The sequence below is a fragment of the Eulemur rufifrons genome, chromosome 19, assembly GCF_041146395.1.
Source record: "Eulemur rufifrons isolate Redbay chromosome 19, OSU_ERuf_1, whole genome shotgun sequence".
Taxonomy (NCBI): Eukaryota; Metazoa; Chordata; class Mammalia; order Primates; family Lemuridae; genus Eulemur; species Eulemur rufifrons.
In genome coordinates, this window is record NC_091001.1 from 65,914,377 (window position 1) to 65,933,130 (window position 18,754).

Genomic DNA, 18,754 nt, shown 5'->3' on the forward strand with positions numbered 1-18,754 from the left:
AATAAGAGAGACTCTATCAGGTTAACTGCCACAGATGGTATATAAATGAATGAGTGAAACTGTCTTCCAATAAATCTTTACAAACATAGGCAGTCTTCAGGCAGTAGTTTTCCAAGCCCCTTTTCTAAACAGCCTAGTTTTAAAATCAATATTAGATTATGTAAGATTATAAACACATAAAATATAAACTACATATAATCATTCTACTCTATCAAGTCTTTCCTACCTACAGTGAAAAGCACCAAAAGCAGCAAAGGTTGAAAGAGCTGATAGAAAAGGAAAGGTCAAATGTGTTAACAAAATCTAATCCTTAAACAATCATGTCACTTACGCCATCCATTCAATAAATATTTGCTCAGGACACGTGGCCCCTGGCCTCAAGACCTAGTATAGAAGACAACACACTCACGAACACCTACTACTAATTAGGCCTGCTAAGTGCCATATGATGGCAGAAATGACCACTAACATCAGCAAAATGCTTCACAGTTTAATATATTTCCACATATATTATCTTAATAAAGCCTCATAACAACTCTCTGAAGTACATAAAAAGCACTTGGTATTATTCTCATTTTACACAAAACTCAAAAGCAGCAGACCTAGGATTTGAACCTCCAACACCATTACTCTACACCTTCTCAGTGCAGCTTTCTGCTTGGGGCAAAAGACAGAGGTATAGGTATTTGAATTAAGCCTCTAAGAATAAGCAGAATTTTGATAGATGAGACCATAGTATTCCAAGAAAAGAACACAAACAGAAGTCCAGGAGCAGGGGAATACAATGGGTGTATAGACAATGCTAGGATGGTTCCTGTAAGGCAGACAGGAGGAAAATAAGGCTATAAAGATGGGTTGAAAGCATGGGGAGAGCCTTAAGATCTGACTAGGAGTCTATCCATTGCCCTAGGGGCAGTGAAAAATTAAATGGTTTGGGGGAGAGAAGGAAGAAACAAAGTAAATGAAGCTCTTACAGTATGTTTCGTACTTTGCAAAACAATCACCTCATACACAGGGATGTTAAGTTATAAGGTAGTGAGTGCTACAGGAAGATTAGACTTTTAGAGGTCTTCAGCAGAACTCTGAAAGGCCTAAAAGAAAGGAAAGTAGTCAAAGGCTATCTCCGTAGTTTCAGCTTGAGGGGTCGGAGAATGCCAAAGCAATTCCTACCTGTGTCTGACATGATATACAGGTCACCTACACTACCAAACCCCCAAAGTTAAACCATTGTCTGAAATTACCTTAAATTTTGCTACACTTTATCTAAAACTTACCGAATCTTCTGGAGGTCTCTGGATTTTTCCCCAATCCACAGAAGGCCCCTTTTCTTGCAAAAATCTATGAAATAGCTTCCGAAATCCATCAAGGTCTTTTTTAGTATGCTATGAAAATAGAAGTCATTGTTAGAACCAGCAGAATGCTTAGTATTTAATAAAAGCATAAAAACAGATACAAACTATACATTTAAAATACCTTTAAATGAAATTCTTATAGTATTAGAACACGGAGTAGAGCAGAGACTTTTTCACACCCTAATTTAAAATTAAAGAGAAAGAAAAGCTAATAGGAACTGCATTTAAAGGACTAAAAGCAAGTAATCCTCCCCACAAGTATCATATTATCTGAACACCATTTGGTTCACGGGAATTCCAACTGGTTCTTTACATTTATTCACCAATATTCTTCTTTAAGTGAAAATTAATCTTCACCAAAAGCATAAAAAGGAATAAAACACAGCTAACATCAAAACAGTAAGTACAAATTGAAATTTGAAAACGAAAAGGATAATCTATTGATTCGTAAAAAAAAATGTAAACACCTCCCAATTCTGGGAAACTTCTATTATACAGTTGTCAAAACAACATGGTTCTGTTAGAACTGGCTCTTTGGAAAAGGCATGCAGGATATATAGTTGGTAAGCTAACTTCTCACGATTTCAACTGAACACAGGTATCCATCTCTCCAGCCACTCAATGATATCAAAACACAGAACAAATAAAGTATAATTTTGTTTTGATTCTTTCAGTGACTATGGAAATTTCTTAGACTTAAAAAGACTTAGTTTTACAATGGGCAAATGTTAAAAGTTCTTAATTATTGAACAATTCTAATTTTTTCTTTTCGACATTATATGTCTTGCGCTTGAGGCTGGACGATCATCATCACTGGCAGCAACTCGGCATATAGACAGATGAAGCAAAGAAACACTGTAGAGTCCTTACCTCAAACTCATGTGATGGTGCTGTGGTGAGTATTTTCTCTAGTTCCTTCTTCACAGATAATTCTAGCTCTTGTCGAATGACTTCTTGGAACTGCGAAGCGCCATCTTGAGACATCGCTTTGCTAAGATCTTAAAATAAAAATATAAAATCACCAATTGAAAACTCAGCCATTCAAACAGCTACTAAGCAATAACTGATCTATTTCTGGTGTTCTGGCCAACAAAAAGGGCTCAATCCTATGGTCCCACCGTCCTCTGGCAGGATTTCAGCAGTATCAATTAGTTAGGACTGTATAATAGTATGGGCTCAAATTTGACTGTTTGGTACATCTATTTGCTTTACAGGTATATCTGGGACACAAATTAAATACATTGGTATAGGTGGGGCAAGTGAAGTAAAAGGACAAATCTTCGTTTGAGCATAGACTTCCCTTTTTACTAATGTTGCCCAACTAGCCATCAAAACTGGAGAAAAATTAAAACAACTGGAATGATGTTAACAAGGGCATTTATGGAACTGCTGCCTTGTAAGAGAACTGAAGGGGTCTGACAATTTCACAGAGGCAAAAGCCTCCCCTCTCCCCCTCTCCAGGCCAGATGAAAAATTTAGGGAATCCTTTCCATGTTGGAAGGGGAGCTACTCCCATTTCGTATTCTCTACTAAAGAAGAACCCCTTGAGAGGTATTGGCATTCCAAGGTGCCTCTACTTCCCTGCATCAACATTTTCACTTTAAAAGGAGAAGGGCACAGCGCTGCCTGCCCTCTTCCAGTCCCCAATTTTAGCCAAGACTCTTCACTGCTTATCTGTGTCAGACTAGACCTTCAGGGCTTTTGGCATGACTGGACACCTCTGTGACAGACGGATCTCAGTAAGGTGACAGAAATGCCTGTTAGATGAATACAAATAAAAATAGAAAAATACACCAAAGAAACACCCCAGGCCCAAATACCTTGGAAGAAAAATACTAACCCAGGTTGTTTTACACACATCACTATCTAGAGAGTAATCATCCTATTTACTTCTCATAAATTAGGGACAATCAGATTACATTGTCCACCCCCTCCCCCTTTACCCTCAGTACCTAATTCAATCTTATTTTATAAATGTTTAAATTCAAACAATTTGATAACAATTTGTTTGTAGTGATTTCTACAAATGGTTCTTAATTTAGCAGAATCACATTTCAATAAGGCTAAAAACTCCGTCGCCTTATATGCTCCCACACACTATAAATTCTTTCATTATTATTTGGACAGGAGAAGGAAACATTTATATAGACAGACTTAAAGCCAACATAATCAGTATTTTAAAGATACTTTTGAGAACAGGAATCAATGAACTATGTAACTCCTGGGGTAATTTACTTAATGCAGACAGCCTCTGTCTCCTGTAAATATATAAAAATGTTAACAAATGAGATATTTAACATAACTCTTCAAAAATATTTTTATATATACTTTCCATCACATAAAATCCAAGAAAATTTGGTGAAATTCAACCCTAAAATAACTGTTTTCTAACTGCATCCTTTTTATAGGCATAAACTACAACACAACTAAGTTTATATTCTCCAGGGAAACTACCAAAGTGACCCAAGACTGTGGTTCATAAATAACTTCTCTGTCCGCCAAGAAGCTCCACACATCATGTGTATTACATAAACAACCTAAAGATATGTTTTGACTAGTAACTAGCAATTTGATTATAATTTGTAAAAACCCATGACAATAGATGAGCATATCTGCATAAACTATGGCAGGTAATTAAAAACTACTGCAAGAGTCTAAATTAAAGTGACATCATCCATGCATGTTCATCCCTTGGCATAGTTGTAATTTAAAATCTGTCCCAGGGTAAATCTCCCACCCTGATTCCTCATGTGTACTTGGGATGCCTCTTCCCCAATCTTTAAGCCAATTCTCATATTAACGTTTGGGAAATAATTTGGAAGAAGAATCTACTAAATATAGAGGAAGAAAAACCTCTATATTAAAGAACACAGGAATTGTTTGATTCTATGTCACATATCAATTAAAATAGATCAAGAAGTAACTACATAATGATTTTCAAATAAGTTTTTTGTTAAACTCAAAGACATCTACAGACTTGCTGCTTTGTTGCTGAAGTTAGATCCTGAAGGCCAGCATTCATAGTCACATTCCTAAAAAATAGTAATGGAAACATTTAATTTACTTATACTCTGGGCAAATGCCAAAATGAAATAAAACTAAATGTAACTGCAAAGTTTAAAAATAACATAGAGTAGCTGTTTGAAATGTCTAAATGAGAATACTTAAAAAAAAAAACCCACTTTAGAAGCTCCCTCTGCAGAGCAGTACCCTATCAATTTACATGATTTAAGGTCAAGACATGCAAAACCCATGTCACTATCCTCCCTACCAAGCCAAGCTAAGAAACGCTGGCCGAAAGACTCACACTTAATTCTGTAAGTGATTTCTGTCAACTTGGCACAACCTCCAGACAGATTAAAAAAATATCACAGACACAGATTCAAACTTAAATTGTGAGACATATCCCTAACCTTTATTTCTCCTGTTTGTTTGATACAGGACCAATGCACGTGAAGAACAATTTATATTCTTTCTACCCTCTTTACAAACATGATCTGCTTAAAAAACAAAAGAACATCACAAAGAGCTCTGTCACCCCTGTTCTACTGCTGTTTCATTCCCCCTCCCCTGGGCAAAGTGCTAGGATGAAGTTCTGTTTTTAGTGATTAAACAATAAGGAAGGGCTTTTAAGGAACAAACAATATTCAAGAATAAGAATAAGGAAGAGTGCTTAAGCAAAAGAGTACCTATCTTAAGCACAGGGGCACAGAACAGGAGACACAGAGTTAGGAACCATTTCCCTTTGCAGTGACCTCCTGATTCATCCTAAATATTTTAAGAAAGGTCTGAAATTTCTGGTAGGAAAAGAAATACAGACCTTAGAAGCTTTCTTGGATTTAACATTCTCAGGTTACACTTCTGGCAATGACAGCCGTGTTTCTAAAGGAAGGTCAATTAAAGAATCCTCTGAATAATGCAAGATTTCTAACCTCATAAAATGTTTTGTCCCTCCCTACTTCCTCACAATACAGAATTGATCCTACACGACTTTAGACAGAGAGTGGATTAGGAGTCAAACATTTCATTACCTTAGTCATAAATCAAAACATTTTTATGATGGGAGGGAGCATTTAATCTACTCATCATTTTACTGATGAAGAAACTGAGGTTAGAAATAGTCAGACAACTTATCCAAGGTCACAGAGCAGGCTAATGCTGGAGCCCAGAAGCAAAGCCATTTTCTTCTGAGCCCTAGCCCACCATAGCGAGGTGGAAATATCATGCTCGTTTTTCCTCCCTAGTCTGGCCCTCTTTAATCTTTGGCATAAAAATCCCTAAATAGCACACTCTCCTCCAAAAGCATTTCTACAGAACCTCTTCTTACGTCCGATCAACAGGTAAGATAACTCCTTACCACATAAAAGTGGGCTTCCTAGAATTGTAAGTGACTTCATTACACTTCAGTCAATTTCAATTTCGGATAGAACAGGCTGCAACTTTTATTTAGAAGTCTCCACCCCTTCCCCATTTCCCAATTCTTCCTTGTTCACCAGAACTAAAATTTCAACATCACAGACTTTATCTGACTGAGCCAAAAAATAGGGAGAAAGATATTCAATCTGAGAAGTGATTGTTTTTGTTTCTTAATTCAGGTATTTCATTTCATACATTTCAGCAACTAAGAGGTATACATAGTACCCTTCCCTGACACCATGACCCACGCACAAACAACCTTCCTTGACTTTCTGAAGCACAAAGCTAGTTTCACAATGCACAGGTCGCAGAGAAGCCACAAGGAAAACACCAAGAGCAACAGAGAAGTTAAAGGAGCCAATCCAGGCCACATCCCATCATTCATTAATATTAGATCTGATCGGTCTCACAGTTACTTGGAAATCCCCACTGAGAGCTACTCAAAGTCTGAGAATTGGAGAGCTCATTTAATCTTAAACCAGGAAATGACTTGTGATCCAAATATGCATAAAACTTCAAGAATGTAATGGCAGCCGGAAATAATCATGATAAAGCTGAGGAACTATACCTAGTCCATTTATGACCAATTCAAGCTAACTAGCTTCTTCTGGGCCCTCTCTGCAGTCCTTTAAACTCAATTATTTGTGAATATTCCTCCTAGAAAAGCTCTTCTTCTTTGGGTTCCATTACCAATATTATCCTACATCTTCTCTTACTCTCTCTGTGCCTCAGTTTACATAACTGACTCCTCTTTTCTTCTCCTACTCCCTGGGATTCCTAAGATTCTGTCCCCAGACCATTTTTTCTCCACTATTCCCTCACCAATCTCCTCAACTGGTAGCCCCCAAATATATGCCTCTCATCTTAAACTTTTTTCCAGAGCTTCTGGCTCACATTCCTATCACCTTCTAGACATTTTGCATCTCAATACCCAGAAGGGTATCTCAAATTCAACATGTCCAAAATAAAACTCATCCAAGCTAATCTTCTTGCCCTCCCCGCTCTCCATGGCATTAACATTTTCCTAGTCACCAAGGTTAAAACCTCACAGCCACAGTTGGCTCTTCCCTCTTTTTTTGTTACATCCAAGCCAATACCAAAACTACTTAATTGAATCACCATAATTCCACTCACTGCTTTCCATTTCCATACTGCTACCTTAATTCCTCCAGCATTTTCACTCTCCTCATGGTGCCAAGCAGAATGGATTGCTCCCCTTAAGCTTCCACCCCTGCCATATCACTTCTCTTCCTCATTTGGTGGGATTCTCATTGCCTATCAAAATAAATACAAATTCCTTATCCAAACATGTCCTAAAAGCCAAGTTGAAGTACTTTTTTGAGTAGCCAAAGCTAATGGAAGTGCTAAAGCAGACTGCCTACAGGCTGCAATTTCCTACTCCATTTGAAACATCCAGAATAGTGCTTCTAAAACTTTAATGTGCATACAAATCATTTGGAGGGCTTGTTAAAACACAGATTCCTGGGCAAACTCCCAGAGATTCTGACTCAGTAGGCTTGGGTAGGTAGAATATGCATTTCTAACAAGCAAACACTGCCAGTATTGCTTTGAGTAGCTCAGATATAGATTATACTCCATTTATCTTAATATGTTTGTAGCAGCCATGTTCCTTGTCCTGCTTCCAAATGCTATTCTGTCACCTACTCTCTGCCCCACGGCCATGTGTTTCAGAGACGGCATCAGGCCTAGATCAGTCTAAAGCCTCCCAGTGATGGGTGTTAAGCATGAAATGTAATATGATTCTGGCCCGTGAGCCACAAGAGTATACTTTGCCAAAGGACTTTAGGGAAAGGTGTTCCTTGTTGAAAAAAGAGATACATGTGAAAAGAGTATTTTTTCTACTCATAGACATAATGAGTATGTGTCCACCCTCACCCCCAGTTTTTTCTGTCATTTAGTGACCTTAAAGGAAGCTGATCCAACAATGAGCAGATATGCCAAAGGCAGCACAGCAGAAGGAAGGAAAGACTGATGAGCCTCTATATTGAATTAACCAACCCTGGAATATCCTACTTCAAGATGTGTGTGATAAAAGTCCCTCATTTTTTAAGCCAATCAGATTGTTATTTTTCTGCTCCATGAAATTAAAAGCATCCTAACTATTATAAGATTGTTCAAAAACATGCATCTTAAGTACCACTTAACACTTTTAGAAAAGGGGAAGCAGAAATGAGAAAAAATAAGAGACTGAATGGCCCAACATAAATTTCAAAATCATCAGAAACTGCCCTGATCTCTCAGCCCCCAAAGGCTCAAATTCTGTGACTTGAGTAGCTTCTGCCATTTCAGTGGTGGTGTTCCTAGTGTTCTAGGTAGTGGCTCCTGAACTCTCAAAGAGGCCTTCCTTTTTACCACAACTCTTTTATATGGGAGTTTTAATCATTCCTGCCTCTGTAGTATATCAAACAGCCCTAAACTCCAATTCTCTCCTTAGAAGTCTGTCTGCAGTCTGTCCTAGAAAATATTCTCTTTAAGGGCACGAACCATGTTATATAACTTTGTTTTCCCAACACCCACCTCAGCATCTGGCACAGTATAGGCACCTGATAATGGTATATAACTAAACTGGAGATCAGGACTTACATTCTCATATATTAGTGGCTTAACCAGCTCCTATTCATTTTTCAGAGTTCAGTTAAAATATTACCTGAGATTATCCTCCTAGAAATCTTTCTAAACTAAGCAAGATTGCCCATTACATGCTCACATGCTAGATCCCTGTACCTCTCCTTTATAACATCATACTTTTAAAAATTTATTCAATGTTTATCTTACCCAACAGACTGTAAACTCTGGGAAAATGTCATGTCTGTTTTGTTCACAGCTGTACTCCCACTGCCTAGTACAGAGCTTGAAATATAGTAGATACCCAAGTAATGTTCATTAAATAAATAAGAGCCGATTATGATCCAGCTATGCACTGGGTATAAAGAAGGAAAGTCTGGTCTAGTGTAGGTAGTGCCTGATAAGACCAAAGAGAAAAGGTACAAGAGCCATGATTTCTGGTCATGGAAAGGCAGTTAGGAAAAGTATACACAGTGTCTTGAGTACTTGAAACCCCAGTTCCTGAGGCTTCTCAAGCAGAGGCTAAAATTTATCAACCAAGTATCCAGGGATGTGGTCAAAGAAACTTCAAACTGATAGGCAGTCTAGACAACATGACCTCTAATTTCTTTCCAATTTTTATTAACCTATAAAAATGTCAATGTAATGTTTTCACTTTCAAGATTAAACAAAATTGGGCAGTTTATATATTGATATTTAGCTGAATTTAGTAAGAAAATATAAAAGAAATATATTCCATGTCATTCATTCATATATTAAGAAAAATAAATTCAATTAGTTGTATCTTATACAATTTTATATGGTCTTTTCATATTAAAGTCAATAATGATTTTAGATTCATAAGCAATAGTATGACTACAGTTAAACAGATTTTTAAATGACTCAGCTTTACATGCATACGAATGCTTAATAAATGCTTTTTTATTTACTTTTTATTTTTTTTGACGGTCTCATTCTATCACCCAGGCTGGAGTGCAGTGGCATCATCATAGCTCACTGCAGCCTCAAACTCCTGGGCTCAATCTTCCTGCCTCAGCCTCCCAAGCATCTGGGACTACAGGGACATGCCATAATGCCCAGCTAATTTTTTCTATTTTTTATAGAGACAGGATCTTGCTGTGTTGCTCAGGCTTAATAAAGACTTTTTGATAGCAAAAGTAAAAGGATATCAAATTTTCTAAAACTGTTCCAGCAACGAATGTGCAGAGCTACTTGCTAATCAAGATTTTTGCTAACCAAGCATTGCTTTACTTTTAAAAAAACTGTCACAATTTATATATAAACCAGACTTATTAACAATTAAGGTTAACCTTGCTCTCATATGATAGGGCAGTTCTTAAAAATCTCTAAGAAAAAAGAAAATATCACACCTGGAAAACAACATTCAGAAGAGATCTGGGAAATTATATACCACTTTGTTTTATGTTTAATAGATGATAAGAAAGTCATCCCAAAGGGCTTATCATACTCATATGTTGAGAAGAAGGGAAAGGGGAACAATATAAAATCACCACCAAAGACCAAAAAATGATCTGGTAGTCCTGCCCTGTAACTTGATATATGTGCATTTAGATAAAACTTTTAAGCTTAGAAGCGCTTTAAGGTCAGTGAGACCAATTCCTTATCTTAGAGATGAAGAAACAGGGGCCCAGAGATGCTGACTTGCCTAAAGATACAGTGATACAGTGGCGGTGGCAAGCGGGAACCCAAGCCCTGCTTCTCCTACTGGAGGAAGGCCCCCCCTTCTCAGTTACAGTGCATTTACCTGGTTTACCATCTCCCAGTACATGCCACCAAATGTGAATGAAAACCAGCAACTGAACTGTTTGTTATGTGAGGTTAAAACTACAAATTAGGATAAGCATTCCCTTCCTGTATTTTATGCTCTTCAGCTCTTCCTTACATATTGTTTTCTGAGCAATGAAAAAAAAAAAATCAAAAAAAGCTTTTATGTACTCTATAAATATTTTATTACCAAGGCTAAGCATTTTACCATTGGTGCAAATGAACCCAAAGCTGTGCATATGTTATTCTATTTTCCTATACTCTTTGGAAGTTTTAAAATTCTAGGAATAGATATAACACAAATGAAATATAACATCAGCCTTTGCGAGGGCAGCAACTAGAGGAAAATACAAAGTCCAATCACATTGTCACTGTGGCCAAGAGCAAGGGGAGCTATTGCCAAAGGGAGTGTCCCCTAAAATAGTATTTTACTGGTGACCAGCAAGTAAAAACTACACTAAGCATAATACCATAATTTCAGGTCCATGAATACCATGAATGGCTTTTTTTTAGGATACAAGTGAAATCACAGAGAAACAGGGAATTCTCTTGATTTACATAGAAAAAACAAATATCTAGAAATGTTTTGGGAAATGAAACATTTTATTGTTTATGTAAGTTAACTAACATACATAGCCAATTTCTCCATGTTTCTCAAAAACAATCCTTAATTGTCAAAATGGTTTGGGGGCACAATCGATTTCATTTGGCAATGGACTGAGAAAAATAAACAATGGAACTGTTGGCAGAGGCAGAATTTGAGTCCTAGACAATTACTTTGCAACAAATTAAAAGAAATGCCTGCATCACCAATCAAGAGAACAGGGAAACAGCTTTCCAATGGAGTCTCTCTTTTCTCACACATAAGCTGCCTAATCAAAAAACACAAAAAGTTTAATTTTCTTTCCATGGCTTAACAAGCCAACTTTCAAAGACTTTAATAAGTTATTAATAGAAAGATACATGCCTTGTAGTAGAATTTTAGAGATCTAAGAAATACAACTTCAATTAACAGTCATTGTTCCTGGAACAATCCACCAAGTTACCAAGACTAAGAAGTCCACAATTCAAACACTATTACTCGAAGTTCAAAATATGATAACTCAGAAAAGAAATTGTAGGCTGTGTTGAAAGGGCAACAGTCTTTAGAAAAATTCCAATTTCTAAGGAGATTCCAGGTACCCAAAAGGGTTGTAAGTGAAACATATATTCTCATCCATTAAAGCCCAAACCCTCAGAGGATCTCCTCCATAAATTTATTCTAATACTGCTGGAATTTTCTCCAATGGTATAAATGCTGCCTATCAGCCTGCCTGCCATTAGAGAAAGTTAATACAGTTAATCCTTATTCATTTTCACAGATAATCCAGTTTGACTTTCAAATATTTGTTTATATTAATTTCTCAGTAGTGAATATATCTGACTTTCTGAGAACTCATAATATATGTACTTCTGCAAAAAATACCAAATATAATTTGGTGGAAACTTAAAAACTATAGTATATTGTTCTTTTATCTAGAATATTTTCATTAGGCTAAGTTCTCTCACAATCTTAGGTATCCCATTATTTTAATTACGGGTGCCACAATTCATCTATGAAGAAAAAAAAGAATACACACACAAAGAGAATGGTCATTGTGAAGTGATGTTACAAGAAAATACTTACTGTCCAAAATAACAACTTGGACAATTTTTCTTTTTAAAGTTACTTTTCAATTTATCTTCAGAATATTGAAGTGGCACTTCTAAGAAGTGTATACCAGTTAATATTTCCTATTTCTCTAATGCTCCTTGGCAATTTTTTTTCTCAATAGACTTTCACAAACGAAAATCATCCATATTATAAGAAGAAAAGCTGAATTAGCAAAAACAAGGGCAATTTAACCACAGAGATTACAAGGTCATGCTGGGAAACAGTCAATAAAGTTTTCATCAGCTCAACTCTCTTCATTTTGAATTCAAATTTTACATTTAACTGTGACTCTGAATTTAACTAAATCACTCTCTCTCTAAGAGCAACATAATAAATCCTAAACCACATCTTTAAAAATGAGGGGTATGCCTTAGTCATTACTTTCATACCTATATTCCTGACTCAAAGCCATGCTACTATCCCCCTGTACTAAAAGCATCCTAGTCATCCACATGATCATCAACAGGCTAAATTTGGTTTTAGGATTTGCGAAGAACCAGGTCCCAGAATGCTTCTCATCCCTATATTCATCTGAGACCCCTCCAGTTATAATTAGCTCAGTAATCTTCCCTGGCTAGCTGCCATCTACCAAACAGGAGTCACCAAAAAAAGGCACAAAAAGAATTCTAACAAATAGGAAAGTTGATAGGCCTTGAATATTTTTAAAGTGACACAGAATTACTTAAATGGTTTTCCCTGAAATATAAGAAAGTACCTCAATTTAAGAACATTAGGGACATTCTTACATAATTTAGATAGATAATGGCATATTAAAAACAGTTTCAAAAAAACAGTGCCTCTAATACTACAGCGTAAGCACCTAATGTGGCCTTAGCTGGCTAGACAACATTAGTCTCTCCACTATTTATAAGTTTCAAAACATTTAGGGAGATTACCCCTTAGCTCTCAGAACTTTTTAAAGGCAAAATGCCAAATGGCACCCACTGACAAACCTGGCAAAAAAACACAGCTGCTGATGGACACCTCCCCCCCAACTGTGACAGGGAGCCCCTCCTCACTCAGCTAGGTACTCACACTTATTTAGAATAACTGAACACCCTGCACAAGCCCTGGGGCAGAGAAAACCAGCATAGGCAGGCAGAAGGTGACCTGAGAGCAGAATACACCAGCTAGGAATTATGCTGCAGATCCAGCAAAGAAGATTCTTCCCATGAGAAGTAACCTCAAGTGCCTGAGGAACACAGATTTGGGGAGATGACCAAAGAAAGCTGAATGTTCTTTTGGCCTAGGAATATATACTGAGAACCCTCCTGTCTACTGACATTAAGTATTTTCATTAATTGAGCATTTCCCCTAATAGCTAATAGTCAACATGTTTGAAGATGGAGATACCCAGCTTTCCTGTAAAGCACATTGCCTAGATTTGGGGAAAGAGATTCTAGTATAGCGACCCCATGTTCTATGACATTAAAAGACACGTGGGCACAACACATAGGTATAATACTCAGATCTGCTGAACTTTAAGTACCCACCGGAAGGGATACACCACAAATCCCAATACAGTGCACTGCACATAGTAGGAGTTCAAAAATTTTTTATTGACTGGACTGAAATGAAAACTTATATTCACCCTCATACTGTCCAAGCTTCACGCTACCCCACAATCCCACCCCTGCACTTTTTTTTTTTTAAACATTATCAACTCCCAAGTGCCCAGGTCTAAACATCAAACCTAGAATAGGAAAATAAAAAACTGTCATACCTTCCTTGTTTCTGTTTATTTATGTTGATGACATGGTTATGCTTCTGGTGGTGATGCTATCTGAAAGGCTACCATCATTTTAGGAAAGAAAAGTAAAATTTACTGGCTACCTATATGTGCATAGCACATTCACATAATTCATCTCATTTCAGCTTCTCAAAAACCCTGAAGCACAAGCATAAATACCCAATATTTATATAGGTGGAAACTGAGATTCAAAAAGTATGTGTCTAAGATCATCTGTTAGTAACAAGATTCAAACCGTTCCGTCTTTCTCGAGATTTATATAATCTAAGAGGTGTTATAAAAACTACAACCCAAAATGTTGGCTAACCTACTAAAAAGTACATGGAAAGTGCTAAGTTGTGAGTTTTTCATTTGTCATCCACAAAACATTCTTTTAGAGTATCCACCATTTACAAAACACTGTACTTCCTCAGGGATAATAATACTGTTTTTGCCCAAAGGGAATTGACAGTCTAGTTGGAGAAACAGGCCATTTTCATAGTTTTTAATGTTAGAAGCAACAAAAGGTATTAGAAAGAACAAGGGTTTTATACACATTCATCGATGAATGTCAGTGTTTCTTACTAGCTGTGAACTTTGGACAAGAACTTAACTTTCCTGAGCTGTAAGGGCATGATAAAAATCTACTACCTCTTAGGGCTCTTACCAAGCTTAATGAGAAAACACAGAAGCCTAATATTTGTTAACTCTTTCAACTATAAAGTAGCATGAGCTAAGTGCCAATGAGTGGAAATATCAACAAGTTCTGCAACAAAGATCAAAGAATTTGATTTACTTAAAAAAAAAAAATCAAAACCAAAAATTCCAACCCTTACACTTGAAAACTGATATGTGGAGACAGCTGTGTCATTAGCCAATTAGGTTTATCATTTGTAACAGCAGCAGAGTTAAACATATAGAGGGCTCACACTTAAACTACAAACTTTAAACAATGATAAACAGGAGCACAATTATGTTAAAAAATTGGAGGGGCAAGGTATTATCTTTTTGTGCAAAACTGCCAGTTTAAAACGAAAACTACCACTTAAAGTAAAAAGGCATGGCAACTGCGGACACAGTGGCACACACTTGTAGGAGGTTGAGGAAGGAAGATCACTTGAGGCCAGGAGTTTAAGGCTGTAATGTGCTATCATTGCACCTGTGAATAACCACTGCACTCCAGCCTGGGCAACATAGCAAGACTTCATCTCTAAAAAAAAAAAAAAAAAAAAGGGGGGGGGAATGGCAACTAAATGCAATGTGGTATCTTGGATTGAATCATAGAAAAAGTAGTCTAAATGAAGTATGTAGCGTAGTTCATGTAATGTACCTATGTTAACTTCTTAGTTTTGAAAAATGGCCAACTTTTCTATAAATCTATATGTATTCCAAAATAAAAAGCTTATTTTTTTAAAAAGCAGATCACAAAGTAATAACACACATACACAGCAATCCTTAAGTACTGCCACTTGATTTTGAATTTCCTGGGGTAGGTAAGCCTTAACAGCAGGCTGTGAAATCAGTCAATACTCATCAACTCTGCAAGCTATCCTAAGCATAACTACACGGAACACCTCAAGTTTAATAGTATTTCTAAGTTTTAAAGAGAAGTGACTTGTGCACTTTTTCCTGGCACATTCTTGAAAAATACACGCTTTATGAGAATTGAATATTGTTGTTACAAAACCAGTACATTTCTAACATTTATCTTTATCTTTCTATTCTTGAATAAGACATTTATTCACGCAGAAGGTATGAAGCATCTCTTACCACATATAAGGTATAGCATGGATTTGAAAGTCTAATGACAAGTGACATTTCTGAGCTTAGTGCTAAAGGCTGACATACTGTCCCATCTGTTTCCATAATAAGGCAGGCAGTCAAGTTCTCTTATTCTAATCTATCATACAAAATTTAAAGAAGAGTTAATAAAGTGATGTAGAACTCACTAAGGCATTTTATTCCCAGGGTCAAGTGACGACCATTACTGACACAACTTTTTTTTAAAAAGTACACTCACATTTATCGACAAGCACATTAAGTGGTGTGAACTTTACTAGATGTGTGTTCAACAAGATGGCTGAACCTTCACAGGCTGCAGTCTGGGAGGAAAGGGCTTACTTGTACCAGAAGGCAAATCTTATACTACAAATTTGTGACAGAGGTTTAAGGCAGCGCCAGTTTCAATGTACACACCATACATACATTCACACATACACGCAATGTTACTGCTTAGCTCGGTTAATGGGCATCACCTAACCATTTTTTAATAAACATGTGGCATTTAGAAAGCAATTTTCAAATTTCAAAGAAACCTTAATCATCTTTCATATTTCAAAAAAGGAAAAAAATAAACACAGCAATGCAGCAAAGTCATTTCTCCGGCTGAAATGACCTCCAGCTTCTACAGGCTACTCCCGGTTTCGCAATAAATGAATCTGAGACTCAAACCACGTACACACAAACGGAGCAGAAGCAGAGAACACTAAAGCTTCTCCAACAGTCCTGGCAAAACCCACTTGCCTTCCCCCAGCCCTCCCGGGTCCCCTTCTCGTCCGCGCGCGCGCACACACACACACACAGGTACCTTGACACCGATCAGAAGAGAACAGGGATTAATCAGCAGCCAAAATCCTGTTTTATTATCGTTTACATCCACTATCCTGGAGAGCCGGAGTACTACTAACCTGATTTCAGGGAGGCAGAACTAAACCCGGCAGGGCACAGGGGAATAAATTATACGTATCTGAAACGCCAACCCAGCAGCATAAGGCAGCTCAGATGACAATTTAACTACAAGGGTTTCGCATATGTTATCTCAAATGAACATTTCCACTTCCAAACCACCCACCAACCTCTTGACTGCCAGTACCCAAATTCGGCTAAAGAAACCCGGGAGATAAGAAGCAGCACGTCTTACCTTGCACAAATCTCGACATTTTAGGGTTTTAGTAAAATACTCTGGCTTATAATTTTTTTTTTTTAATTTCTAGAGGAGTCACGCTATAGGGCAGGTCTCCCTTTCCTGCTTTAACAACCGACGTGTTCTTTCTCCTCCTATGTTTAGGTACTTAAGGGAATATTTATTCAAAACAATTAAAACTGGCCAAAAAAAAAAAAAACTACACGTAGGAAAACCTCCCCAATTACAAAAGATACAAACTTAGTTCAACTGAGTCTGCTTGGGAACTCTTGGCTACACTGCGCTCCTGACACAAATGAGGGCCAGCTGGAGACTCCCGGAAAAGGTAAAACAACACGAACTTAAATTTCATCAATGAAAGAGGCGGATCTACAGAGGCTATTTCACCGCCCCCCGGTCCCCACGCCCTCCGGGGCTGGACTGCAGCTGGCACTGGGAGGCCGCACCCCTAGCTGCCCCCTCCCCGGCGCCGCCGTCCAGTACTCAGCCGGTTCCTCGGAAAACAGTCCACAGAGGCTCCCGCCTCGGGTCGGGGAAGCGGGTGAGGCCGGCAAAGGGGGAGCGGTGCAACCATTTTTACCAGCCATAAATATCCCGGGACTAGGAGGCGCTGCGAATTCCGCGCTCGGGCGGGCCGACCGTCGGGGCCTCCAGCTCCCCGCCTTCCTGCTGCGAGCGGCGGTTTATCCAGAGCTTTTTCCCAAGAGGGGCCAATGGCCACCTTGCCCCATCCCCGAAGTGGACATCAAGGGACCACCAGCACTGAACACCGGACAACAAGGGGTAGACTCGTGCACAGGCCCTGGAGTCGCCAGGGAGGGCCCCAATCCTTCCCACATATATCCTTGCCCTCCTGCCTTGCGCTCTTCGGCATCCCAAATTTGGCCTCCAGGGCCACACAGCGGGTCGGTGAAAGAGACCCTATTCCTTACAGAGGGAGAATACACCCACCCAGGGGGTCGCCAGAAGCTCAACCCCGCCCCTTCCCAAGCCGCCGGCGAGACCCACCTTCCTCCTCTTCCTTTAGCAGCTGAGAAATTGGGGGCGTTTATGGCGCCCCGGGAAGGTGGCTCGCAGGCTGAGAGAAAGTCACCTCTGAGGCACCCTTCTCTCTCCCTCTCTTCCCTCACACATGCACACCTTGAGCCGCTCGCCAGCGGTGGCAGTCCAGCTGCTGACCCCCCTGCCCACTCGTCTGCCAGCTCCCAGCACCCAAAGCCCCCACTTTCTCCTAAACACCTCCCCTCCCCCTCCATTCGGAGCAGCCCCCCTCAATGCGGAAATGTCCCTGCCGCGCAGACTGACGGGCGCGGCCGCCAGTCAGGAGCCGAGGCGGACGCAGGTCCTGGCCAATGAGACGTGTGGAGGTGGCAGGGGGCGGGGCACCTGCGGCACGAGGAACTCGGGCTTAGGCGGGCGCTGAGCCTGACGCTGGGATTCCGCGCGTGGGAGGAGCACCTGTGGTGGCGGCGCGGCAAGGGATGTCTCACCAGTAACATTCTGCAGCCTTCCACAGATACCTCAGCTAGGGAGAAAACCTAAGCACGAGTGGTTATTTTCGCAGTCTGTAGAAGTGCTCCCGCTTAGCAGGAACTGAAGAAAGCTCTGCGGATGGAGCTTGAGCTCCCCATAGCAGCTATCCCGAGAGAGCCCAACCAGACCCTTCTCAGTGGACACTTCTCAGTGCTCACCACATCTGGTTTGGGGAGGGTGAGGATGCGTGGGGCCAAGTAACAAGAGGAGGGATTTAGAATGTCGAACAAAGTACCAAGTGAAGGCTCCCTCACCGGAACCACCACTATCCCTCTTGCCCCCTTCCTCTTCCTGCAGAGATTTCTGCTGTGGTAGGCGTTTACTTGTATGATCAATGTGGAAAGAGCTTGTTACTCCTCAAGAGATACTTTTCTTTTGCTAGATTTTGGAAGTCCTCAAGGAAAAAGGGTGTTAAAAGATGGAACTTGACGCTAGCCTGGGAACTGCGAGAGCGCCAGCCCAGGGCCTGTAAAATTGCACCTGATACTGCCAACCTCACCTGCCTGTAAGACTCAGTGTGTGTGTCAGTGGGTGCATTTCAGACTTTACGCTTCAAGACTCAAACAGCCTGTGTTAGGACAGGTGAATTGTCAGCGCTCTCTGTGAAGTGCTTCCAATAAACAGAGTACAGTAATTCCAGAAGAGTTTGAGGCTTTGGCAACACTAATCAACGAAGGTAAAGCTAGAATTTTTAAATAACTCATTCTCTAAACAAAGGAACTTTAATTTAGTTTCAC

General features: G+C 39.3%; 1 protein-coding gene across 3 annotated transcripts in view; it reads right to left on the reverse strand.

Moving 5' to 3' along the window:
* UGP2 (UDP-glucose pyrophosphorylase 2) overlaps nt 1-17,703 on the reverse strand; it is a 52,404-nt gene extending 34,701 nt beyond the window's left edge. The window contains exons 1-4 of one of the 3 annotated variants that reach the window (XM_069494561.1): nt 16,482-16,504; nt 4,330-4,384; nt 2,223-2,350; nt 1,275-1,382 (exon numbers count right to left, since the gene is read on the reverse strand). In XM_069494561.1, coding sequence (XP_069350662.1) covers nt 1,275-1,382; nt 2,223-2,336 — 222 coding nt within the window. In that variant the 5' untranslated portion in view covers nt 2,337-2,350; nt 4,330-4,384; nt 16,482-16,504. Of the gene's footprint in view, nt 1-1,274; nt 1,383-2,222; nt 2,351-4,329; nt 4,385-16,481; nt 16,804-17,492 lie in introns of those variants that run through there. The other 2 variants (XM_069494560.1, XM_069494559.1) reach the window with 2 other exon arrangements.
* Between the last annotated feature and the right edge of the window lie 1,051 nt (nt 17,704-18,754).